General features: G+C 59.9%; 1 protein-coding gene across 2 annotated transcripts; it reads right to left on the bottom strand.

Annotated features, from left to right (window-relative positions):
- On the bottom strand, positions 1 to 24,756 carry TNKS1BP1 (tankyrase 1 binding protein 1). Of its 2 annotated transcripts, none has more exons than XM_072758968.1 (12): positions 24,602 to 24,756; positions 21,529 to 21,641; positions 19,819 to 20,455; positions 18,388 to 18,457; positions 12,588 to 13,991; positions 8,505 to 10,639; positions 2,647 to 3,013; positions 2,262 to 2,412; positions 2,030 to 2,166; positions 1,128 to 1,285; positions 962 to 1,034; positions 1 to 440 (listed from the first exon to the last, which is right to left on the bottom strand). In XM_072758968.1, the coding sequence occupies exons 2-11, from the start codon at positions 21,620 to 21,622 to the stop codon at positions 974 to 976; spliced, it is 5,214 nt and encodes a 1,737-aa protein (XP_072615069.1). In that variant the 5' UTR covers positions 21,623 to 21,641; positions 24,602 to 24,756; the 3' UTR covers positions 1 to 440; positions 962 to 973. The 2 variants fall into 2 exon arrangements, with proteins under 2 accessions (XP_072615069.1, XP_025868621.2); XM_026012836.2 differs by lacking the exon at positions 24,602 to 24,756 and adding an exon at positions 21,970 to 22,123.
- Between the last annotated feature and the right edge of the window lie 320 nt (positions 24,757 to 25,076).

A 25,076-nucleotide genomic window follows, 5' to 3' on the forward strand; every position in this document is an offset into this window, starting at 1 on the left:
ACCAATTCCCAAAAAACTTTATTGTTTCAAGTGGCAAAATGTTATTGGTCTCTGTGGGGCACCTGGCAGGACGGAGGGAGGCCTGGGCGGGGGCAGGGCTCCGCCCGTTACAAAAATCAAAGACTTTTATAAAAAATGCTATAAATTGATATCAAAAGAAAACCCAGGGGAGGCTGGAGGAGGAAGCAGAGACGGGGGTGTCGAGAGCGAGGGAGGAGGGACCAAACCTTCAACCACTAATGCCTGAATCTGGTCAGGAGGGAGTGGGGGAGAGTCAGGAAGGGCAGGGGGATACAAAGTGCATAAATGTGCCTCCCCAGACGCTCCTCAGACGTGGAGGGGACAGAGGCTGCAGCCTGGGGCCTGGTGGGGCTCCAGCCATCTCCTCGCCGGGGACCCCACAGGAATGGGCATTGCCTGAGACTGCCAGATGGAAGGACCTGCAAGGGGAGGAGGGGAAGAAGGTGTCAGGGGGTACACCATGGTGGGCAGAGGAGCCACTTCAGCTCTGGCTTCCTGTCCCCTGACCATCCTGGCTCCCCTCGCTGAGCCTCGTGGTGAGGAGGGTCCCACCTGGGGCCCTTGAGCCTAATAAATACCAGAAGGGCAGGCTGACCCCACTTGGGCCAGCCACGGGGTTGCGGGCCCGTGGGGACCATCCGTAAGCCCAGGGAGGAAGGGTTGGGGGCACGGGGTTGGGGGCCCGTGGGGACCATCCTTGAGCCCAGAGAGGAAGCCAGGATGCAGTCCTCCTCCCCATCATCCCAGGCCGGACAACACTGGATTCTGTGGGCAAAATCTAAGGGGAACCAAGGGACCCACCAGGTCCTAGAGCTTGGCTCCCCTGGGATGCTGCCAGGCTCACAGAGAAGGGGAACAGAAAGGCCTAGAAGAAGGCAGGGGGCCTCCTGAACCCTCCCGTGTAGGTCTTGCCAACCCAAGCCCAGGAACCCACTCTTACCTCGAGGACTTCTCAGACCTTCTTCTTCTTCAGCTTCAGGGCTTGTAACCAGTTGGGTGATGATCCTTCTGACCTAGATGGCACAGGGCAAAGGTCATTAGGCAAACCTTTGACATAAACACGGTTAATTCTGGCCCACCCAGCGAGGCCAGTCGAGGTCACCTACCCTGAGGATTTCTCTGGCTTGGGAGGTAACGCAAGGGGCTTCCCCAGCCCAGGGACCTTGCAAGACTTGGAACGCTGCACCGCGGACTCCTTCTGGCTTGGCTTGTTCTCCGCAGACTCCCCCTCCTCAGCTGAGCGGTTCCGGGGGCGCAGCTTGGCCTGTGAGACGAGCCCAAGTGCAGACAGATGTCAGAGGAAGGAGCAGGGTGATTCAGAGGGCAAGGCTTTCTCTTAGGAGCCGTCCCCAAAATCAGGCACAGACCCCTCTGCAGTCCTTCAACCCAGAGGGACGGGAAGTCACCTGAGCCACACCCTGCACGGAGTAGGTCCTCGTGACGGTTCTGCTCCACTGAATCCAGACAATTGGGCTGGACGAAGCCAGCAGTCCCTTCCCAGCCCTATGTCTCCGTTCATCCGGTTCCCTCTGCCTCGAATTCCTCCCCATCACCCAGCCCTCCACAGCCAGCTCTACACAGCCTCAAGCTAAGATGTGGCACTTCCACGAGCCCTTCCCCATACACCCTCCCATCCAGCAGGCAGGTCAGTGGGTCAGAAGAAGTCACACCTCACCCCGACCCTCCGCCCCCACCCCCAGAAGAGGCCCAGCCCTTATCTGTACGTCCCCAACCCCACACCTGCAGCTGGGCCCTTCACCAGAGCTAACCGGATACAGGGCGTGTGTCCTCCTCACCTCGTGAGGTTCTGGGACTCTGGGACAGGAAGGAATGCCTTGTTCTTCCTCCCATCCCACTCGGGACCCAACAGGGCCCTCAGGGGGAGCAGATGACAGGAGAATGGGAGGGAGGGAAGGACGGATGGATGGACGCACAGAAGAAACCCCAGGCAGGCGCTTGGGGGCTAGGGGCCGGAGGGGCTGGATGCGCTGGCTGATTAAGACGCTACCTTCAGGGCTGACGGGCTCAGGCCAGGAAACAGGTTGACTTTCAGCCCCTTGGTGCCCAGGGACATCCGTGTCCGGCGGTTCTGAGGCTCCTCCACCAGCTCCTCGTCTGAAGATGGCACCCGAGAAGCCCGTGGCTCTGCAAGGGCCGGGAGCAGGGGCTCAGCGCGACAGCGAGCCCAGAGCACCGCCCCCACGCAGACCCAGATGTCACCCCACCAGACAGGGGCCTACCCGTAGAGTCCTGGAACAGGCGTGCGTCCGAGTCGGCTGCCTCTGAGAGGCCCAGGGTGCCCCCGGGCCGAATGGCCGGGGCCCGGTGCCCACGCTTGCGCCCCAGGTTGGCTCGGCTCCGGTACATGGCGCTGTCGAGGATCTCAGTGTCCTGGTCGGGACAAGAGCAACACCACTGCCATTGTGGTCCCACGGGAACCCTCAACAGCGCATCCCTCCAGCAGCCTACAGCACCCTGTTCAGAGGGTCACCCACTGCCCGCCTCCTGCCCCCCCCCCGGGGGGGACTGACGCCACTCAGGGAAGCCCCAGGGACCAGCCTCGGGCCACATCGCCCATGTGCCCCCGACAGCCCAACCACTGCCCTGGGCTCACCCTGCACTGACCTCAATGAAGGAGAAGTCCTGACTGGGAGAGCGGGGCGGAGGGCCCTGAGGGGGCCGCCGAGGGGGCCGTGTCGGGCCCTGGGTGCCCTGCCCGACCCCTGAAGGGCTCCAGGTGCCGTCTACCTCATCCGTCTGGCTGGCCTCACCATCAGGCTGCGGCCTCCAGGAAAGCAGAGGGACCCCGCTAGGCTCGAGGGGCTCCCCTGTGTCGGCACCCACTGTGGCTCCGTCCTCCTCCAACAGGCCCCTGGGGCCCGAGGCTGCTGACCCCCTACGGGCTGCCGCCCTGGAGTTGCTGGTGGCCAGCATGTCCTCCAGCAGGCCCTGGGAGCCAGAGGGCGGGGAGCGGGCCGGGCAGCCGGCAGGACTGCAAAGGAGACAGACCAGAGGACAAGGTCACCCATGAGGCCCCATCTTCCTCCCCCAAAGCCCACTTCCCAATATTGTGCCCCCCTCCAACAGGCTCTCCCTCTCCTGCCTCTCCATGCTTTCCCAGACACCTTCCTTCTGAAAGGACACGGTCGGGGCCTCGAACAGTACAGCACAGAGCGGGCAAGGTGGGCAGCCTGGTTCAAATCCCAGGTCCGCCACTTACTGAGGCTGTGGACAGGTCCCTCCACCCACCAAGGCCTCAGGACCCTCTAACTCCCAAGAGTTGCTGGGGACTGAGATGGGAACCACAGCACAAAGCACAGTGCCTGGCACCCAGCGTGTCCCCAGCACTGACCACAATCATTACTGCTGTCCATGTGCTCCTCATAGGGGCAGCTGCTTGGGTGGTCACTCTCCCTGGGACAAGCCAGGCACTGGCCCCTGCAGCATCCCTCCCTGCACCCCAGCCTCACAGAATGTCCAGGGATTCCCCCAAACACACCACCACCTCGCAGACTGCAGTGTATGTGCACAAGCTGTTTCCTGGCCTGGAAGGCTCCCCCACTGCCCTGCGCTCCTCTCCCCCTCACGGGTCCATTCCTCTTCTGAGGCTGGCCCCTCTCCACCCCCAGCCACAGCCCCCCTTCCTGAGCCCTGCGAGCCTGGGGCCCCCACCTGCACCAGCCCCTGCCTCAGAGCCCATCTGGGAACCACTCAAAGGCAAAGACGGCCCCTTTGGCCTTTGTGACCCCGGTACCTGGGCTCGGCCCAGCCAGGAGGAGGACTGAGCAAATGTTCGCCATCCACTGACAGGCTAGATCACCTTGCACCTCAATACAGCCTGTGCATCTTCGGCCCGCCGCTCCCTCAAAACACGACAGACACACCCGGCTCAGCACACACGCTTACTCACATACCTCACACAAGGAGCTGGTGTGTGGGCCAGCTGCCACCCCCTGAAATACGGACACACCCTACGCACACTCACAACACACTTCCCTCAAGGCACATGTAGGACCCACCCCCAGAAGCACAGCAGAGCCACACCCCAACACACACACACACACACACACACACACACACACGCACACGGGCAGCAGCCGGGCAGGCAGGCGTGGGAAAGGCAGGCAGGGGCAGTGCCCGGAAGCCAGGCCTCAGCGAGTTCCCAAAGGGACTGGAAGGGGAGGAGTATAGGGCAGGTGAGTCAGGAGCAGGCCGGAAGCGGGGAGGGCAGGAGAGAACGTGTGTCAGTCTGTCCTTCCACAAGCTGCTGACAGATGGAAATAAAAACGGTCAGGGGGTGGGGGGGTGGCGGAGGTGGCAGCAGAAGTGCAGCAAGGCCGGGAATGGCGCAGCCCTGGATGGGGGCCAGAGCCAGCTCACCCTGCAGCTTAAAATCACGGAGGCCGGGAGGGAGGGGGGGTGGCGGCACCCCACCCAGCCTGAGGAGGCCCCGCCTAACGCCTCTCCCTGGGGTGGGGCAGAGACCAGGCTGAGGGCAGGCCAGCAGAGTCAAGGGGATGTTGAACAGCAATGGGTGGATGGAAAGATCCACATCCACATCCAACACGTGGACCCCAGCCGCGTGGGCAGAGGGCAGAGGAAGAACTAGTGGGCTTTGGGGGGGCCACGAGGAAGGGAGGGCAGGAAGTGCACTGGGGAACATGGTGTGCATCCTCCTTGCCGGCCTGCCTAAACTCCAGCTCCAGAGAAGCCTTCCTGCCTCTGTGTACCAGAACACCTGCAACCTGACCCCGCCCTGGCAGGGAAGCAGAAGAATGGTCAAGGCCTGTGCCAAGGGCTGCCGTGGGCACAGCTAGAGGCTCCACCCCTACACCACCTGCCTACTTACCCACTCTGAGCCTCAGTTTCTTCATCTGCAAATCGGGGATAATAAAAGACCTATACTTTGCTGGGTCTGTTGGCAACACATTGGAAATGTGTGCCCAGCACACACCACTGTGTGCTAAGTTTTGATACATTTTTAGGATAATCGGGGCACCTGGGTAGCTCAGCGAGTTGACCGACCAACCCTTGATTTTGGCTCAGGTTCCAGCTCAGCAGGGAGTCTGCTTGAGGATTCTCTCTCTCCCTGCACCCTCTGCCCTCCCCTGCTCATGCCTGCTCCCTCCCTGTCTCTAAATAAATATATATTTTTTAATTTTAATTCTTTCAGGATAATCAGCATCCTCAACACAGGTTCCTGGCCTGAGGACTTGTCACATCTTATACCAGCTATACCCCTCATCCTTGAGTCATCTGGACTTAAGAGTCTCCTGAGGGTCAGGACTCTCATCTCCTGACCCTCAGGAGACTCTGTCCAACTGCACCCCACCCCCCACCACCATTGTGGGGCAGAGCCTAGGGAAGGGCATGTAGTCAATGTGCACAAAGCCAGCTTCCCCATATTCAAGGCTCCAAGACCCAAAATAAAGGAGGCTCAGGCCTGCAGCTGGAATGATGTGCCTAAAGGGGCAGCAGATGGCCTGGACCCCAGAGAGACAGGAAACACACCCAGAGAGAGGATGACAAGGCTGGGGCCTGAGGGAACATGAGGGAGCCCGTAATCACCAGCCGTGGACCTTGTGCAAGTCACACTGCCTCCCTAGGCCTCAGTTTCCCCACCCACTGAAATGAGGGAGCTGGCCTCAATGATCTGAGGAGATTCTACGAACAGCCCAAAATGACTGAGGTCCCCATATCACTGGGGCCCAGGGGAAGGGCAGGAGATGACCAGGAGGTCACAGAGAAGAGGGGGCAGTGCATGAGCTCTCCGGGAACCCGAGAGAGCCACTCCCACCAGGAAAAGGTGGCCCTAGACACAGAGAAGGGGCCTGAGCTGCCCCTATGACCCAGCCATCCCATTCTGGTCCTGTCAAACTGTGCTGGACAGCAGTCCATCAAGGGTACCTTTGTCCCACACAGAGTCAATGACAAACATCCCCAAGGGCCTCACTCAAGACAGCTCAGATCCATCCAAATTTGCAAAACGGATACAATTATGAGTAGCAAGAATTTTTTTCAGTGATTACCACGTGCCAAGCAGTTTTCTATCACTTGAGGTGTGTCTGAGACTCTTAACCCTGTGAGTGTGGGGCATAAATTACTCCCAGTGTACAGATAAGAAATAGGAGGCTCTGAGAGACAGAGAGAAGGGAACTTGCCCAAGGTCACAGAGGTGGTGGCTGAATCAGGACTCAAACCTGGCAGATGGACCCAAACCCAGACTACTCTGAACTGGCCTCAAGGACGTCCCAGGGGAACCTCCAAAACTTCCTTCAAAGAGCAATTTTCCAGGGTATAGGATTTCCCTAAGTCAGATGCCCAGAACTTCCTGGATAGGAGTCAAGTCTGCGAAACCCTGTGCTACAGAGCGTTGAACAGGTTTCCTCATGCCTGTGCTTTCACGGGCTAGCACGTGCTCGTGCACAAACACTCCACGTCTCCCAAATGGACAACACAGACAGAACACCAGAGCGGCTTAAAGGCAGGTTAGAGCCCAAAGCTCAGCCGGCTGGGCACTGAGGACGCCTGCTTCTCTGCTCCTACTTTCCTCTTCCCAATCCAGGCCCTGCGGCCCCCCAGTAGCCCCCACCCCTCTCCTGAACCAAGGGAAAGATACTCTCCTCCTTCCCCTTCTCAAGAGCCACCCAGGCAGAGGGGAAGGGTGGAGGGCCATGGGCCCAGCTCGTAGGCAGCCTGAGACTCCGAGCACTGTGACCACACCTGACAGCATTTATGATGCAGACGCTGAAGCCAGAGAGCAGCACTGCTGACTGTGAGACCGTAAGCAGGTCACACCCCTCGTCTACGTGCAAACTGGACATGGTACAGATCCCTTTCCACAGAACGGGGCAGCTGTGAAGGTTGAGGTAAGATGGGTAGCCGAGCGCTGGGCCCCGCAGAGTGGCTGTGTGGGTGACAGAAACCAAGAGCAACCCCGGGGCACTAGGAACCGTAAAGCCTCCTGGGGCGAACGCGAGAAGGTGAGGCTCAGAGACAGCATCCAAGATTCCAGGAGCCCCCAACTCCCCATCCTGTGAACCCACCCCTGCCCTGCAGCCCCCACCCCAGCGCTTCCCCACCTTCCTCTCTCTCTCCCTCCTTCTCCTGAACCCTGGTGCCTCCCCAACCCATCAATCAACACCCCCACCCCCACCGTTCCTTCTAGACCCTTCCAGGTTCCCCCCCCCCCCCCTGCCACTACTAGCAGCCCCTTCCACTCACAACACGGCCCCCATCCAACACCTCCCTCCCTTCCCTTCTTCCCCGACTGGCCGTTGAGAAGCTCCAGCTTCTTCAGAAAGGTAACCTTCGGCGGCGCCTGGGGGACTCAGTGGTTGAGCATCTGCCTTTGGCTCAGGTCTCAGGTCGTAACCCCAGAGTCCCACACCCCAGAGTCCCACATCGGGCTCCCTGTGGGGACCCTGCCTCTCCTTCTGCCTCTCTCTCTCTCATGAATAAATAAATAAAATCTTAAAAAAAAAAAAAGAAATAAAGAAAAATAACCTTCTATGCAGTCAAGAGAATAAAACCCCATCTCAATGAACAGGACATGTTAACAAAACAGACGCAATGTCTTTTTAGTACCCCTTGCAGGTGTGAAATCATGTCAGCTACTTTCAGAACATAAAAATCCCTGGGACAAGCTGTGGTTGGCTCATAAAACTACTGGTCTATTCCTCTGGAAAGTTCCCTCTCCATCACCGTGTGCATGGAGGACAAGATCACGGGGTCGGGAGCCAGGTCTCCATGACCTTCAGGATCTTAAACTGTTTGCTCTTCCAGGCCTCACGACAGGGCAGGCAGGAAGCACTAGGTTCCCCATCTCTGCAAGGAATGAGCGCCTCTGTCGGCTCCACTCCTAACCTGCAGCGGCCCAGGCCAATGGGACACAGGGTCCAGTCCTCCTGCCAATGCCGTGAAAGCATCCACGTTCCCTAGCCCGGGAAGACCCGAGGCTTTGGGCCAAGACACCTGGGAACAGGTGCTGTGCACAACAACGGAACTCAGAGATGGGCCCCACACCCGTTCTTCCAGGACAGTCGCGATATGACGTCACCAAGACGCCTAAAGCACGGGCAGCAGACGAACAGAACCTTAAGAACCGCAATCATCACCAAAAAAAAAAAAAAAAAAAAAATTCACCCGCATGTGTGTCACATTTCAATTTAAAAAAATGTAGAGACGCCTGGGTGGCTCATTGGTTGAGCGTCTGCCTTTGGCTCAGGTCATGATCCCAGGGTCCTGGGATCGAGTCCCCCATGCGGCTCCCCACAGGGAGCCTGCTTCTCCCTCTGTCTATGCCTCTGCCTCTCTCTGTATCTCTCATGAATAAATAAAATCTTTAAAATAAATTAATAATTTTTTTAAAAAAGTAAAATCAGTGATTCACAGTCCAAACCCTCCTCTCCCTTCCCCAAAAGGCTCAATGTTTTAGAAAGCTGCCAGCCCTTCCCTCCCACATGAGGATGGGGCTCCCTTACCTGTTTCCAAAGCTGGGGGATTCTCCAGCCTCCATCCTGGGGTCCTCAGGGCAGGTCTCTGGGGAAGGTGCAGGGGGGTCTTCACCCTGGGTCTCTGGCCCGCTTGTCTCACCAGGCCCCTGCTCTCTGGCCTCCAGGCCCGGGGACAAGGAGCTGCTGTCCCTGAGCCCTAGGTCTGGGCACTGGCTGACTTCTCCCACCCCACGCTCCCTGACTTCACTCGAGGCCCCTGAGAGCTCCACGTCCCGGAGTCCCAAGTCTTGGGTCCAGTCCATCTGGCCCACTCCACATCCCCGTGGGTCCTGAGAACCTCCAGACTCTGGGTCACATGGCACCTCCAAATTCCTCAGGCCCAGACTGCTGCCCCAGTCCACCTGGCCGGCCCCAAGCTGTCTGGGGCTGCAGCCTGCCCCCGGGCCCATGCTTCTCAGCCCGAGATCTGGCGTCCAGTCGGCCTGCCCCACCCCACGCTCCCTTGATTTAAGGAACTCTCCGGCTTCCACACCAGACCAGTCAGTCTGCCCCACGCCACTCTCTCTGGCCTGGCTGGGGCCCCCTACCTCTCCGACACCAGCCAGATCTCTGCTCCTCACCCCAACATCAGAGGTCCAGTCCTCCTTCTCCCCGACTCCAAACCCTCTGGGCTCCTCAGACCCTCCAGCTTCCAAACGGCCGGCCAGGTCCACATCTCTCAGGCCCAGCTTGTCTGACCAGCCCAGGTGTCCCACAGCTTCCTCCCTGGCTTCACTCGAGCCCCCAGAACCCTCACAGCTGGACACCTCCAAGTTCCTGAGGCCCAGCTGGTCGCTCCAGTCCACGGGCCCAGCTGAGGTCTTCTCCGGAAGCACAAAGCGGCCACCGGCCATCTGGCCAGGAGGGCTCAGGGCAGCACCGCTCGCCCGGTCGTCACCGATGATGCCAAACTGGTGGCCTCTCTCGGAAGCCTCCGTGCAGAAGTCACCGCTCCAATCTCGCTGGCCCGGGCTGAAGGTGGCCTCGGGCTGGGAGACGACGCCAAGGACGAAGTCACCCCCCCAGCCTCGGTGGCCCACCTCCCTGTCTTCCTGGCCAGCATCACTGGGGCTCTGGCCCCCCGCCTGCTGCCTCCCCTGCTGCCCGCCAGCCTCCTGGCCAGCCCCACCACCATGCCAGCTGCTCTGGTCTCTCTGTGCCAGTGGCCCGTCCTGGGACGGGGGGGTGCTGGGGCTGAACAGGCCCCCCGACTCTCTCTCTTCGGGCTGGCCTGAGTCCCTGCTGGTGTCGCCTGGGCTGTCTCCACCACTCGGGACCTTCTTCTCAAACTCCTCATCCTGCTGTTGGGCTTCCTCAGGGCTGAAGCCAGCGCTCAGGGCTCTCATCCCGAAGCCTCTGTCCTGGGGGCCGGGGGCTGTGGAGCTGCCACTGCTGTAGTCCCTCAGCCAGGCGCTCTTCCCGAAATCCTGATCCGGCTGCTCTGCGCCCCGGCTGCCATAGGTGCCACGTGAAGACTCTCTCTTCCCAAACTCCTGGTCCTGCCCGTCTGCATCCTGGCTGCCATACCTGCCAAGGAGGTCCTTCTTCCCCAAGTTCTGGCTCTGCTCATCTGTATCCTGGTTGCCATAAGCTCCCAGAGAATCTCTCTTCCCAAATTCCCAGTCCTGAAGGCTTACATCCCGACTGCTGTAAGTACCCAACGAGTCTCTCTTCCCAAATTCCTGGTCTTGGAGTTGTGCATCCCGGCTGGAGTAGGTGCCCTGGGAGTCCCTCCTTCTGAACTCCCAGTCCTGAACATCTGCCTCCTGGCTTTGCTGAGCACCCAGCTGGGCTGGCTTTCCAATCACCCAGTCCTGGGCTGCAAGGGCCCCCGGGGCCGACACTCCATTGCCATTCCGGCCGGTGACCTCCACACTGTCCTGGCCCATGCCACACCTGCTGGCCCACTCCCTGGTGCTCCCTTCCCCTGCTCCCTGCCCACGCTTGTCAGTCCAGTCCCCCTCTCCTCCGATGCCTGGGTCCCCCCTAGGGCTTGCACCCCCAAGGCCATAGTTGTGAGAAGTGTCTTGCGACCAGCTGGAAGGACTAAAACTGCCGGGAGGTGGGTCTGCGGTAATCCCAAATTCACTCTGCAGATCTTTCTGGGCCCAGCCAAGGAGTCCCTAGGAATCAGGAAAAAAAGAGACACACGAAGAAACAATGCTTAGTCAATCAGGGTGGGAGCCCAGGATGAGACTCAGCACAGCCCACAACCCGAGAGCCCACTTTGGCTACAGAAAGGCTGGGCTTCGATCCTAGCTGTGTGACCTGGAGCAAATCACTTAACCACTCTGGGCCTCAGGGTCCTCACCCTTAAATGGGAAGAATTCCTCCTGCCTGGGCGGTTTGGGAGAATTAAGCAAGACCATTTAAACCCAACCTCAGCATAGCACCCAGCCTGCAAGGGGCACTCAATCAATGAACCCACGGTCATGTTTACAGCCCTTGGGCAACACTTGGCTACCCGCCAAGAGAAAGGCTGCCTGGTGGAGTGGTGTGAAAGGGGTACGCTTCTGTTAGGGGTGCTCAAGACTCCAAGGCCCTGCACAAGGAACAGTCCGACCCTGCCCCTGGCCCCACTCACTCCTTCTGAAGCTCCCAGCCCGTCTTCCCTGTGGAAAGTACCCTCTGTCTGGCCCTTCCCAGGAAGACCCTGTAGCCCTTGCCTTATTCCTGGAGGACACAGGAGGGACAGCCTCTGACACAGGCAAAGGAGCCAGCCCCAGGACTCCGTGCACCCCACCCACACCCCACACCCCCTGACTCACCCCTTCAGGCGGGGAAGCCTGGGGCTCACGGAGCCGGCCCGCCTCATCCCTCAGCGCCGCGTTGGCTAACAGCCTCTCCAAGACAGACATGCTGGGTTCCCGGTCCCCAAGCCGGGCCATGGCCCCTGCCCCCGGCCCGCCCTGGGCTGCTGGGTGCTGCTGGGTGCGGCTGGGCGCAGGGACAGGGCTGGGCCGCTCCCCTCGCCCGGACCTGTCCAACCACTCTGGCTCCCGCTCGCCCTGGCCCGGCTCCCTCACGCTCCCTCCGCGGCAGCTGCAGCTCTGGCAACCCCGCCCAGAAGCCCGTTGAGTCACCCGGAGCCCGGGACAGACACACCTACCAGGAGCCAGGCGATCTTAACTCCTTCCTGTTCCCCCTTCTCCTCCTCCACCCCTCTGCCCCTAGGGGCCGCCTGGCTCCTCCTTCCTTCCAGCCCGCCCCTACCAGCCCAGGCTGGCCTTGAAAGACATTTCAAAAGCCACCTGGACCCCAGCCCTTAAATTCAGAGCAGCCTGGTAGTAGAAAGGGCACCGGCCAGAGGCCTGGCACCCTGACCCAGGCCCAGCCGCCAACTTGCTGGGTAACCCTGCCCGAGGTTCGGCCTCCTCTGGGCCTCAGCTGCCTGTCTACAAGGCAGGTCTCGAGCTCAAGGGTAACAGCGTCCATAAAGCCAGCCCCCAGCAAACTCAGGATGAGCCACGCGCTATTCTTGGTGGCGCTATTCTTGGTGCGTTACAGGTAACACGGCTTCCTTAGTCTTTGCCATGGGAGGGAGACTTCATCGCTGTCACTCCCATTTTACAGACAGAAAGGCGAGGCCCAGGAAAGTAACCTGCTCCAAGTCACATGTGGGCAAACAGCAGAGTAGCCAGGCAGTCTGGCTCCAGAGCCCATGCGCTAAGTGGCTGTGCTATGCTGCGTCCACAATCCCGTCTGCAAAGACGGCCTTAAGGCTCAGCACAAGTCGAGCACTGGACTGCGCCCCTTCCGCCTCTCGTTCTACCACAGTAAGACCCAAAGAGGCCAAAGCTCTTACTGTGAAAGGTCTGTGAAGCTCAGGAGTTAGGGTACATTAGCAAGGCCGCTCAGCGAGTGGGAGCTGGAGCTGGGTTATGAACGCACACCAGTCCCGCACCCCCTCCTCCATCAGCTCTGCCACACTGTACAGCCCTGAGGGACACAGCTACAGGTGCCTTGCTCACGGCTGTATCCTGAGCTCGAGACACATAAAATCCACATTGAAAGAAAGCCCACCGAAGCTCTGCTTCCATCCCGAGGCCTCCCCGTACCATCGGTCCTCACCTCAGAGCAGGCACCTGGGGTCTGTGTGTCTTTCAGTTCAGATCCAGCTCCCCGCCTTGTGCTGCCAGCACTAGGTGGTGGCGAGGCCAGGAGGTCGTCCAGCCAGCGGGAGCTGCTGTCGGGGCCTGCAGGCTCGGGGTACACACTACAAGGGTCTCGACCTTCTGTCCTGGATTGGGTGGCCTCAGCCTGGGCCAAGGTCATGGCCTCCTCCTCAGCAGGCAATGCCTGCTGGGGGTCAAGGGTATCCGCAAAGAGGACACAGAGCTGGTCAGGGGGTGCTGGCTGTTGCTGCCCCAGGACTGGCTCCAGAATGGGCAGAGCAGCCTCCCTGGTGGCCAGAGGGAGCAGAGACTCCTGTCCTGCCAGGGGCTCCCGCTCCTCATATCTCTCCTCTGCCTGCAGCAAGGCCACTCCAGGTGGACCCCCAGGTGGTGATAAGGGCTTGAGGGGATCAACTGGCGACTGAGGTTGACTCTCCCCATCACCCTTCTGGGTTGGGGAGATGCCTGGATCATCCACCTGCACCTGGGAACTAGGACTTCCTGGCCCCTCTGGAGCTGAGTGGGCCCCTCGCCCCTGCTGGGACGCTCCTTCCTCTCTGCTGGATGCAGCCCAGTCACTAGCCTCAGCGGCCTCAGCAGCCTCAGTGGCTTCAGTGATGGGGGAGGGAGGTGGAGAGTCCAGCCGCCACACCCCCAGACCCGAAGGCCGAGTAGGGAAGGTCCATTCAAAGGACTGGGACAAGCTCCAGTTGGACTCTGTCCCACTCCCAAAGGGACGATCCAGGGCAGACTGGCTCCCCTGGGTTTGGGGCAGAGCAGCCAGGGAGCCCCCCAGCTTCTCCTGGTCTTGGCCAGGCGGCCGGAGCACACCTTCAGAAAATCGGCGCTGAGCCAGGCTGTTGGGAGGACGGTCTAGGTCACCCCTGGCTACCACATCCCCAGATGGAAACGTCCGAGGAAGATCCAGCAAGTCACCCCCCTCAGGCAGGGGCTGGGCAGAGGTAGCTGGGGGCTTTTCCAGGCCATGGTGCCCTGACACGCTCTCAAGGGCCAGGCTGCCATTTGCAGGGGCCTCTGGGGCTGCCACAGCAGGAAGCCCTAAGCTCGGGGAACAGCAGGAGCTCTGACTCTCATCGGGCAGGGCTACAGTTGGGGATGCCAGGGTCACAGGGAGGCAGGGAGAGGGCCCAGAAACTGTGGGACTCTGGGTTTCCGGAAGCTGAGAGTGGTGGGGAGAGCTCTCATCAGGTGAGCGAAGTCGGGGAGACCCCTCATCGGGTGAGCGAAGTCGGGGAGACCCGGGGCCCAGGCCTGAGACTTCCATGGGGAGACCTGGGCTAGCAGAGCCTGCATTCTCGGAGGCAGGGCCTGGACTCGAGGGGTCCCAGGGCTTGGAGATCTGTAAGAGAAAGGTCAAGAGCCATTACTCACCTCCCGGGTGGCAAGGAGACCCCTGCCAACCCCAGAGACCCCAGGTCAGCTGCTTCCTCATGCTCTCACTCCACAAACCAGAAGAGGAGACAGGGGCTCAGAAGGCAGGTCTCTCAGGACAGCTAGGAGAGGCCCCAAAAGTGATTTAGGGTACCTCATGCTTCTTAGGGTTTGCAGACTCACCACAGGCCCTCTCCCAGAAAATGCACACAGCCTCACCCATACCATTCCTGCCCACCCATCCCAGAGCTCATCTAAGGCCCAAAGAGCTCGTGGTACACGGGTCAAGAACAGTGACTTCACAAAGTGAAAAGGAAACTGGGAGATGTGCCATCTGGGCTGCTGGGGGGATGCTGCCTCAGAGATCTCCAAGCCCAATGCGGTGCCAGAACACGGGCTGGTGGAGCAGATACAGGGAGGGGGCCCCGCCAACCCGTTCTGTGGATCCACAGGTCCCTGCACTACCCACCACCCGAGGCAGCAGGCAGGCCTTGACTCAAGATTCAGGCAAAGGGCACCAAGGGACATGAAAGCACATGGCCTGGAGTCACGGACCCTGCCCCTCCTCGCCCATATGCCGTCCTGCAGAGTGGTTGCTAGAGCTCCCAGGGCCTCGGCTCTCCCCTCTGTACGCTGGGGCTGCACACCCATCTCACAGAACCAGGTCAGAACTCAGTAAGATCTGCGCTCGTGGCCTCTTGGGCTAGGACTTACAGAATAAGGGATGCTCTGGGATGGGGGCTTGGGGTGGGAGGAAGGGGCACAGGGGACTCCAGGCACCTGACATCCGCCCCTCCACTGGGCCTGTCCCTAAACAACGAAGGAAACCTGGCTCTTTCTGACCTCTGCCCTCCCCAGGGGTCACACTTCCCCGGCCACCCTCTCCAATGGGACAGTCTGGGCAGGGAAGGGAAGGTCTTCCTCGCTGCTCAAAGCCCCCTCCATCCCTCCAACCTCCCTCCTGTCTACAAAACTCCAGTGTTGGGGGCATCTGAGCAGCTCAATAGGTTGAGCGTCCGACTCTTGATTTTGGCTCCGGTCATGATCTAAGGGTCCTGGGACTCAGCCCCACAGTGGGCTCTGCACTCAGTGGGGAGTCTGTTTGGGGTTCCCTCTCTCTCTCCCTCTGCCCCTCCCTGCCACATTCTTTCTCCCCTTTCTCTCAATGTCTAAAATATACACATCTTTTTTTAAGATTTTATTTATTTGAGAGAGCAAGAGCAAGGCATAAGGGGAGGGGGCGGGAAGAGGGAGGAACAGACTCCCCGCTGAGCAGGGAGCCTGGGATCATGACCCAGGCCCACGGGCTGACACTTAGCCAACTGAGCCACCCAGGTGCCCCAAATAAATAAATAAATCTTAAAGGAAAAAAAGAACAAAATCGTCCAGTCTTAAACAACATGCCCCTAAACCACAGCACCCACAACCCTCCTGCCCGACCCTCCGGAGCGCTAGCCACCCCTTATAATCTGTAGTGATTCCAACGGCCACACGGGTAACACGTGTAGTCCCGGCTCTCTGTTCCTGGACCTCTTGACTTTGTAACCCATCAGTCCCAGGTCTCCACCTCCCTACAGCCACACCTGGGGCTGGACGTGGCTGGAGAGGAGCAAGCAAGCAGGATGCCTGGTCTCACCTCTGCCCGATGGATATTCGAATCTCCAGGACCCCAGATGGGCCTCAAATCTTTTTTTTTTTTTAATTTTTTTTTTAAATTTATTTATGATAGTCACAGAGAGAGAGAGAGAGAGGCAGAGACACAGGCAGAGGGAGAAGCAGGCTCTGTGCACCGGGAGCCCGACGTGGGATTTGATCCCGGATCTCCAGGATCACACCCTGGGCCAAAGGCAGGCGCCAAACCGCTGCGCCACCCAGGGAATCCCCCCAGATGGGCCTCAAGTGCCCAGCAGTCCCCCAAAACTTCCCCTCCCCTGCCCACACCCGAAGGCCATGTTTTTGCATCTTGTTTTCTCAAGCCCCAATACCACCTGCCGACCCCCCTCAGCTGCCAGCACCCCCAGCTGCCAGCCCTCACATCACACACACACACACACACACCCCGCATGTGAGCCCAGGCACCATGCTCCCCTTCTGTGCCTGTGAGCTGTCCTCGCTTGGCGCTCTCCCTCCTGTACGCTGATCTTTCCTTTACTACGGGCTCATTTCCATCAGCTCACAAACTGCTCTCATTTCTTCTGTTTTAAGAAAAAAAACCTCTTGACCTCACCTTTCTCTAAAGCTATCACCCAGTTTCCTGGACACGTTGCCCACGTTCACTCTCTATCCAGAGTGTTCCTCTCGTCCCATTCTCTTGTGAACCCATTCCAAACAGCCTTGTCCCTGCAGGATGCCAGCTAGCGCTCTTGTCAAGGTCACCAATGACCTCTCTGTAGCCAGCTCCCATTCCCAGGGCTCACCTGCCTTGACCTGGCAGCAACATCTGACCATGGATCATGCCCTCCTCCAGCCCTGAAGCTGGCTGCTGGCTCCGTGTGGCCTCTACGACTGCACCATCCCCGACTGCCGACTGCCGCCCCCCCCCCCCCCCCCCCCCCCCCCCCCCCCCCCCGTCACCCCTGCTATGCCTGGGGCCTAGGCCCTCTGCCCTGCTGTACCTCCCCAGCTCTTCTGGGGACCTCAACCTTAACCACCACCTGTACACTGACAACTACCCAGCTGCCCTCCTCACACACACACACACAATATTTCCATTTGGATGTCTAAGAGGCATCTCAAACTCAACAAACCCAGAAGCAAACTCCTCATATCCCTCTGATCCTGCTTCGCTCTTTTTTTTTTTTTTTTTTAATTTTATTTATTTATTCATGAGAGACACAGAGAGAGAGAGAGGCAGAGACACAGGCAGAGGGAGAAGCAGACTCCCTGGAAGGAGCCCGATGTCGGACTCAATCCCGATGTCGGACTCAATCCCGGGACTCCAGGATCAGTACCTGAGCCGAAGGCAGAAGCTCAATCACTGAGCCACCCAGGCGCCCGCCCCCACTTTGCCCTTCTAAGTCCCCACGTCCTCACCCTCCACTACATAGGCCAAAAGCCCTGCTGTCATCTATGACTCTGGACTGGCTCACTCTTCTATCAACCTACCTGTAAACCCAGCCAACTTCACTTTAAACCCGACCCAGAGTTGACCCCCAGGGTCCAGGCGCCATCATCTCCCACCTGGTCCCTGCTGCTATTAGCTCCCTGCAACCAAGATGCCTCTTTATAACGAAGCCAGCGACACATCACTGCTCTCCTCCAACCTCCCTGTGGCCTCATCCCCTCACTGAAGCCCAAGTCCTTCTAGTGTCCTCTGTGGCTCGCTTCAAGCACTCTGACCCATCCCATCAGACCTCACTAGCTGCAACCCCTCCTCTATCCCTGCAGTCCAAGCGTCCTGGCTTCCTAGCTGGGAAGGTACCAAGTCCCTTGTACTTGCAGCTCCCTCTGCCCAAAATGCTGTTCCCCAAACACCCACGCAGCTCACTCCCCTACCCTTGTGGCAAGGCCTCCCTGATTACCCTCAGCCCAGAGCTCTCTGCCTCTATAGGTCTCCCGCACTCGTCTGACCCACTTCGGTCTGCGGCTTTGCAGGGACAGCTGTGCTTGTGTCTGTCTCCCTGCACCAGAAGGTGAGCTCCCTGAGGGCAGGACAGTAGGCCCTTGGTTCCCTGCTGTGTCCCTGGCACCCAGCTCGTAATAGTTGCTCAGTAAGTATTTGCTGGATGGACAAGGAGATGTCGTCAGGTCTCCATTGTGGGGGGGACAGGACAGCCTTTGGCTAGCAAGGGCTCTGTGAGCAAGAAGAGAGGTCATTCCTTAGGAAAGCAGGTCAAGGTGACCATCCTCTGAGCACCCTGTGGGGGAGCTGTGGGGATTAAACAGGAAATTCCCCCCCTTTGGAGCCCCAGAAAGGCAGCCCAGCCAGGGAGAACACTGGAATCAGGCTCCTGGGATCCTGCTTCAGCCCCGGGTACCTAACCTTTGTGAGCTGCGGCATGCATACACCTCACTTGGGGCCAGGAGGGACCACTAGCCAGAGCTAATACAACGACTAGGTCAATGTTCCTGGGACGTGCCCCACACACGGCAGGTGCCTGATCGGCTACAGCAGTTGTTAGAAACACTGTCATTATTCCTCAGAACGACCAGTCTCACGGCCCCAACCACGCCTAAGCACCTCAGTGATCAAGAAAGCTGGCCTAGGAGTCCAGAAATCTGAGTCCTGAGGCCAGACCTGGGGCAAGACCTCTCCAGGCCTCAGTGCCCCATCTGAACGACAAGGAGGTAACACAAAGGATCTCGGGTGACCCTTCCAGCTCTAAACAACTATGATTCTGATTCTTAATGGAAGGCCAACTCACATCAGCAGGTGGGTCCGAGCCGGCCGGCTGAGCCAGGTCCCCGTTGAAGGCCAGGTCCAAAGGGGCACTCCTGGGAGGGAACAAGACAGGAAATGGAGGCACAGAATGGAGCAGCCCGTCACCGATGGACACGGGGAGAGTGGCTCGAGAGTCTGCTGAGTGACTTTACTGGCACCCAAAGTTACCCGGCTCCCCCAGGCCATGTACCAAGGAGCCGCACCTGGAACCACTGAGGATGGACATGCCGGAGCTCCCAGAGATAAAGCGCCCATTCCCTTCCTGCACATCAAGGGTTAAATGCCCTGCTCCTCTAGGCGAAGCACCCTGCCTGCACAGACCCTCAGTGGTCCCCAAAAGGTTAACACCCCCTTTCCCCAGCCCCTAAGGAGTTAATCTTCTCCTCCAGCCAGGGAGAGTGCAGCTGGTCCCGACTGCCCTGCCAATGCTTCTTGAAGGATTGCAGGGGGAGGATGAGGGGGAAGAGTGATTTTCCAAAGTTGAAGTTGTTCCTCTTAAGCTCTGCTTAGATCAAGAAAAGGGTGGAAGCCAGAAAGCGGACCAGCCTGGGCAGGGTGTGACCTCCCAGAGGCCTGGGACAAAGCAGGGTGAACTGGGGCCCCTACCCTCCAGGCACCTGCAGGGGAGAGAAGGGCAAGGCTGGAAGGCAGGGTAGGGCAGGGGCCCTCAGCCTTGGGCTCAGCCCGCACCACCGCAGCCCTGCCCTTCAGGGCAGCAGGAGCAGGAGGGCAGCCTCTTCCCCCAGTGTCCAGGGCCCACCACCCCCAGGGGCACCTCCTGGCCAGCCCGCCTTTACAAGGGCACCAGCTCTGGAGAGACGAAGCATGCGCACAGTCTCCAACCTGGCCATGACCTCTGTGCATGGACGCTTGCTGGCTGGGCATCAAGGTGTGCCCTGTCTTATCTGTTCTATCAGACTCCTCCTTGTGGGCAGACTGCACCCTACTCATCCTGCCCACCCCCCCAGACCTGCACACTGCTCCACCCACAGTGGGAGCCACACAGAAGAGAACATGCTCTGGAATCAAACAGACCTGAATTCAAATCCCGGGTCCGTCTCTTACTGGCTGAGCAACCATGAGAAGTCGCTTCAGAAACTCAGTTTCCACATCTCTAAAACAGGTCTAATACTCTCAGCATGGCTGTCACTTAAATGAGGCAAAATTCAACCCTCGGTATAAAAAGACCTAAAAATAAACCTCCCTATGGAACATTTGAACTCTGCCGTGAACGTCCGTCCACTCTGCAAACAGCGCTACAATCATACAAAGAACGGAGTACCAATGATGATAAGGAACGTTCTGTGACTTAGTCCAGGGTCCGCCTGCACTCACGGCACACTAAGCTAAACGTGAAGGTCGCAGTCCCAGGCAAAGCCACCCACAGGCCCTCCTGACTGCCTCCCCGCCTCACCTCTCCTCAGGGGTCTTGCTGGGCTCTTCCTGGCACTCGCTGGGAGACTTGGCTGGCCCCTCCTGGGACCATCCCCTGCAGAGGGTCCCACTGTCCTCATCCCTGGGACCAGTAGTGGCCACACCATAGGTCCTGGGGCCATATCTTGAGCTGCCATCGTGGTTGAAGGTGAGGCGGGAGCCCCAGAGGCGATCAGGGCTGGCAGGGACCTCCTTCCGAGGCTGTTCCATCTTGGCCAGGATCTCTTCCACCGTGGCGGCTGCAAAGCGCTCTGATGCTGGACGGAAGGGGGCGGGGGCCTTCCGCACACCTCCTGGGGCAGCACATCGAGCTGGGGGTGTCAAAGGGGGCATCTCTTCTTTCCCAGCCTCCTCTTTCCCAATCTCTCGAGTGGCTTCTCCTCCAGTAGAGGCCTCAGCCACAGGCCTTGGTGCAAAGGGAAGAGGACGCTTGCTGCCACCATAGGGTTGGGGTCCGGCCAGCATGTTCATCTTCCGGGCAGAAGGCAGCTCAGCCAGGGGACCCCGGGGGGGCCGAGGCCCGACAGGCACCAGCAGGCTGGGCTTGGCAGGCAGGGCTGGCTTGGCAGGCAGGGCCCGGGGTTTGGGCTTCACGGGGGGTTTGGCCCGAGGGTCACCTACCAAAAGGAAAAGGTTGGTTGGGGAGCTGTCAGAAGAACCAGGAAGTAGAACTTCATCTCCCACCCTAAAAACTCAGAATGTTCACATCTGTCTAGGTGCAAGTCAAACGTCAGCTCTTCCAGGAAGCCTGTCCTGATTTTCCAGACACATCTCAGGAGCATCTTCCCCCATCTCCAAGTTTCAAAAACGTTAGTCAATTCCCCTTACAAGCCAAAGCTACTTCAGGGCCCGGCTGGCACCTTATTTCTCCTTGTACCCCACTTTGCACACCAGCACATGTTCTTCTCAAATGAACAAACAAATGAATGAACAAGAACCAATAAACAGTTGCTTGCCTGCCCACATCAAGCAGCCAGGCCACCATGTTCCCACTGTCCTTTCCTCTGACATGACACTCTGCTACACCACCACCCAGAGTGAACACAGCTCAGCTTCCCCGCTCGGCCTCCCCACTGCCTTCCCCCAGCCCACGCACACCCAGGCCCCTCCCGCTGTCATCTGGTGTGTGATCAGGTGTGTGATCAGGAATGCAAATGTACTATTGACCTAAACCAAAGAGAAGTAAATCTGCAACAGGAAGAAAACAAGACCAGAAACCTACCTTGTACGTAAGGCATTCTAATGCCAGATAAAAGACTTAGAATTACTCATGGCCATGGCCCTTCTCACTGAATCTTGTATCACCCACTCGTTGGGCTCAGCCCAAGAAAGGGGTCTAGACAGAGCCAGGAGGCCTGGGTTCAAACTCCCCCCACCAGGTGTATGCCATTTCTCCCCTAGACCTCAGCGTCCTCCCCTGCACGCCACACGGTTAACTCCAGGGTTAAGGTTAACCCGCTTCACTTGGAAGGTCAATCCACCCTCATGTGCTGGGGATGGAGGTTCTCGAACACTTCGGAATGCTCTCCACGGGAGCAGAAAACCTTCAGAACTCATCCTGCACATCCCTGGCAGCGGCGTAACTCCTGCCCTCACTCCCCCACCCCCTCCAAGACAGAGCAGGGGGTTCGGCTGCTGCCCCTCCCACTCTCCTCCCAGCCACCCTGCTCCACCCTGCACCCATAGGTACCTGGCTCGGAGCCAGCAGATCCCAGCTCCTCCTCCGTCTCCCGGGGCGGTGGGGAAGCCATGGCAGTGCCTTCCCTGAGAGCGGACACTTTCATCACAGGCGGCAGACCCTGCCTGAAGAGTTGGAGAGCAGAGGGCTGTGAGCCGGGGGCAGGGGGCTGGAGACCCAGGATAAGAGGGAGGGAGACTGAGAAGGCAGAGGGGCTGGGCACTGGCAGTAGGCGTAGCTGACACAAGTCTCCTACTTCCAGCAGAGGCAGAGTGTGGGACAGGAAGCAGGAACTTCGGAGGGGGGTTGGGGGAGGTCAAGAGCAGTCCCCTACAGCTGTAACCTCCGCTCTTCCCAGACCACTCTCTAAACTCCGGGCTCCTCACCCTAAAGTCCCGGAGCGGCAGGGACCCGCTGCTCCCCGGGGCAAGCTCTCCAAGACACCCTACTTACCGTTCCCAGGGCACCCCTTGGGGCCGGCGGCCCAGCCTGAGACGTCTACCCAGGGGCAGAGCAAGAGGGCCGCGAGCTCTGAGGTCCCTCTGTGAATCACCTCATGGGAGACGGGAAAAACCCGCTCCTCCCCAACCTGGGGCTCCGCCCCGCCGCCTGCCTCCCCCTTCCCGCTCTCCCTCCTTCCCCCCTCCCCCTGCAGCTGGGAGTGGTTCCCTCTCCCCGCTCAGCCCCCCCCCTTTCTCCTTCCACATCCCAGCCCCACTCCCGCCTCCCTCCGAGCCGTCTCATCCAAACACGGAAAAATAAGGAATAAAAAGTAAACATCTGGAATACATTTTTTTTTCTTTAATTTCTCAATCGCTTTGGCTTCAGCTTGGAATTTGATGAGGTAAAGCCAGGGCCTAGTCCTGTTGCCATAGCAATGGCCTCCCACTGGATTTCCAGAGCCTCGCCAAGAGGAAGGAGGAGCCGGCCCAGGCCTGGGCTGGGAGAATGGGACAGGACTTGAGAACATCCGGGGGGTGGGGTGGCTTGGGGGAAATAACTCCCCGGGGTTCCCCCTTCTAGGCAGTCAGGGTGGGAGAGCCTATGAAATGGGGATATTGAGCATCATTCAGCAGCCCAGGGTCGGCCTGAGGGATTTTGAGGAGGGGGAGCCGAAGAAATTTTAAACCAAGCAACACAGCCCTATGGCAGAGCCCTAAGGCAGAGACCGAATGAGGCCCCTCCTCTAAGCCTCAAGCAGGAGCTTTGGGGTCTGACACATGGGGATTCAAATGCTGAGTGGCTCTACCACTCCTTTAGCTGTGTGACCTTAGGCACACAGCTTACTTCTCTATGGCTCAGTTTCCCTATGTGAAACACAGCTTTACCTGAGACTGGCGGGAGGCCTATGTGAGAGTGCACGCCTAACCCATAAAAAGTATCCAGCAAATGTTGGCCAGCATTAGTAGGATTCCATGCAGGGTCACCAATGAGCTAAGATCCTTGGTAACTAACTGCCTCTTCCTCTCCCCAGGCCACAGGCTGCCAGCACTCCAAACCACTCCTCCACTCCCGCGGGCCCATCTTGTCACCTGCTCCTCAGACACCCCACCACCTCCTCAGTTCCCATTCTAGCTCCATCCCACCCACAAGACCCCCCAGGCTCCAGAGCCCTACTCCTCTCATTCCTAAGGCAGGAGGAGGCTTCCCATCACCGGGCATGCACGCAGCCCTGAGGACAGCCCAACCCTCTCCCGCCTGCAAGGGGCACTGCTTTCCTCACCACCCACTCCAGCTGGCCTGGGGGAGACAGCGCCAAATCCTGAGAGGAGACCCCTGGGGCCCAGCCTTGGCAGAACCCAACCACCCCTCACTTTTGCCCCTGCCCCAGCTGGCTCCTAAGATGGGAGAAAACACAAGGGTAAAGACAAACCCAGGACCGTCAATCCCTTGGTCAGCCAACTACAAGGGAGGACCGACCGCACGCGGTGGGTGGGTGATAACTGTGCAGAGCCAGTCCGAGTGTGCATGGGGGAGGGGCGCACGACAGGAGGAAAAAAAAAATTAAAAAAACACAAGATTGTTTCCTTGTCCTTGAACATTATTACAAGGGACATGGTGTGGGTGGTTAGAAATGGGGACAGATTGGCCCAGAACCATAAAACCCTTTCACTTGGGGGGCCTGATGGGCACCTCTGCAGTAGGAGGGGCTGCAGCAATGAAGCGGGGGGCTCGGCTTCCCCACCTGAGAGGGCCACAGAAGCTCAGAGGGCCCAGCCAGGAAACCCAGGTGACCAAGGCCGTAGCCGAAAGCTGTAGAACGGCAGCAGCACTGAGCACTCCCGAGCCCCAACAGTCAGGGGGGGACCAGCCGACCCCCGGCGCAAAGGCCACCAGAGGGGCTGGGGAGAGGCTGGGCAGCTCCGGCCCGGGGAGGCAGCGGCCCAGCGCGCCATCAGCGCCAGCGGGGTCGCCCCTACGGACCCTGGGATCTCCGGCCGGATCCGGGGCCAGAGAGGTCGGCAGGGACCGCACGGAAACCACGGGAGGAGGGAGGGCAACGGGAAGACGGAACAGCCCGGGGCGAGGGGCCGTCTGGAGGGGCCCGGTGGGGAGCCCTGGACACAGAGGGGACGCCGGCCGCCGAGGAGGAGGAGGAGGAGGAGGGGAGAGGAGGAGGGGAGGGGAGGAGGAGGGGGCGGCGGCACCAGCCGAGGACCGGTGCGCTGGCTGAGAAGCAGCCGGCGAACAGACGAGGGACTGGGGACGCGGGCCGGGTGGGGGCGGACCGGGGTGGCTGGGGGCGTGCCGAGGGAGCCGGGGAGGGGGCGGGGGTCCCTCCACAGCTCCGCCCGCCCCCGGCCCCGCCTCAAGCCCTCGCCCCCTCCCCCCTTTCTTCTAGCTCGGCCCGCACGAGCTCCAGACCCTGCACCCACAGCACAGCCCCCGGGCGCACGCGCCCGCTCCCCCGCGCCCCCCGCGCCCCCGGCCCCTGCAAACTTTCCCGCTGACCCCCGCCCCCCGCCACCACCTCCACGCCCCGAGGTCCCGGCAGGAAAGCGCCCACTCCTTCCATGCCTCTCCCCCGCCCCCATCCCGGACCCCGCCCCCTCCCTCGCCCTCCTGCCCGCCCCCGCGCACTCACGCGCTCCCCGGGGATCCGGCTCCGCGCGGCTCGGGCTCGGCGCCCCGACGCCAGTCCTCGCCGCCGCCACCGCCGCCGCCGCCGCCGCCGCCGCCGCCGTCACCGCGGGACCAAGCCTGAGCGAGCCCCGGCGGGGCCCCGCCCCTGGCTCCGCCCAGGGCCCCGCCCCCTGCGCGCTTCATGAATATTCATGAGCCGGTGGGACCCGGGAGCGGGAAGCCCAGGCCGGGCACGCCGAGCCGTATGCAAATGAGCGGCAGCCCCGGTGCTCAATTATTTATGAGTCTCGCAAATAAGGGGCCTGCCCCGGGCTCGGACCCCGGCGAAACTGACGCAACTCGGCGGCTGGGAGCGCTTGGGCGAGATGGCCACCGAGACGGCGGCCTAGAGAGGCGGCCTGAGGGCGGCCGGCTCCGGCGCGGGCGCGGGCTCGGCGGGCGGCGGGCACTGATTGCAGCACCATAGAGTCCCGGCG

This window comes from Vulpes vulpes, chromosome 5 (genome assembly GCF_048418805.1).
Source record: "Vulpes vulpes isolate BD-2025 chromosome 5, VulVul3, whole genome shotgun sequence".
Lineage (NCBI taxonomy): Eukaryota > Metazoa > Chordata > Mammalia > Carnivora > Canidae > Vulpes > Vulpes vulpes.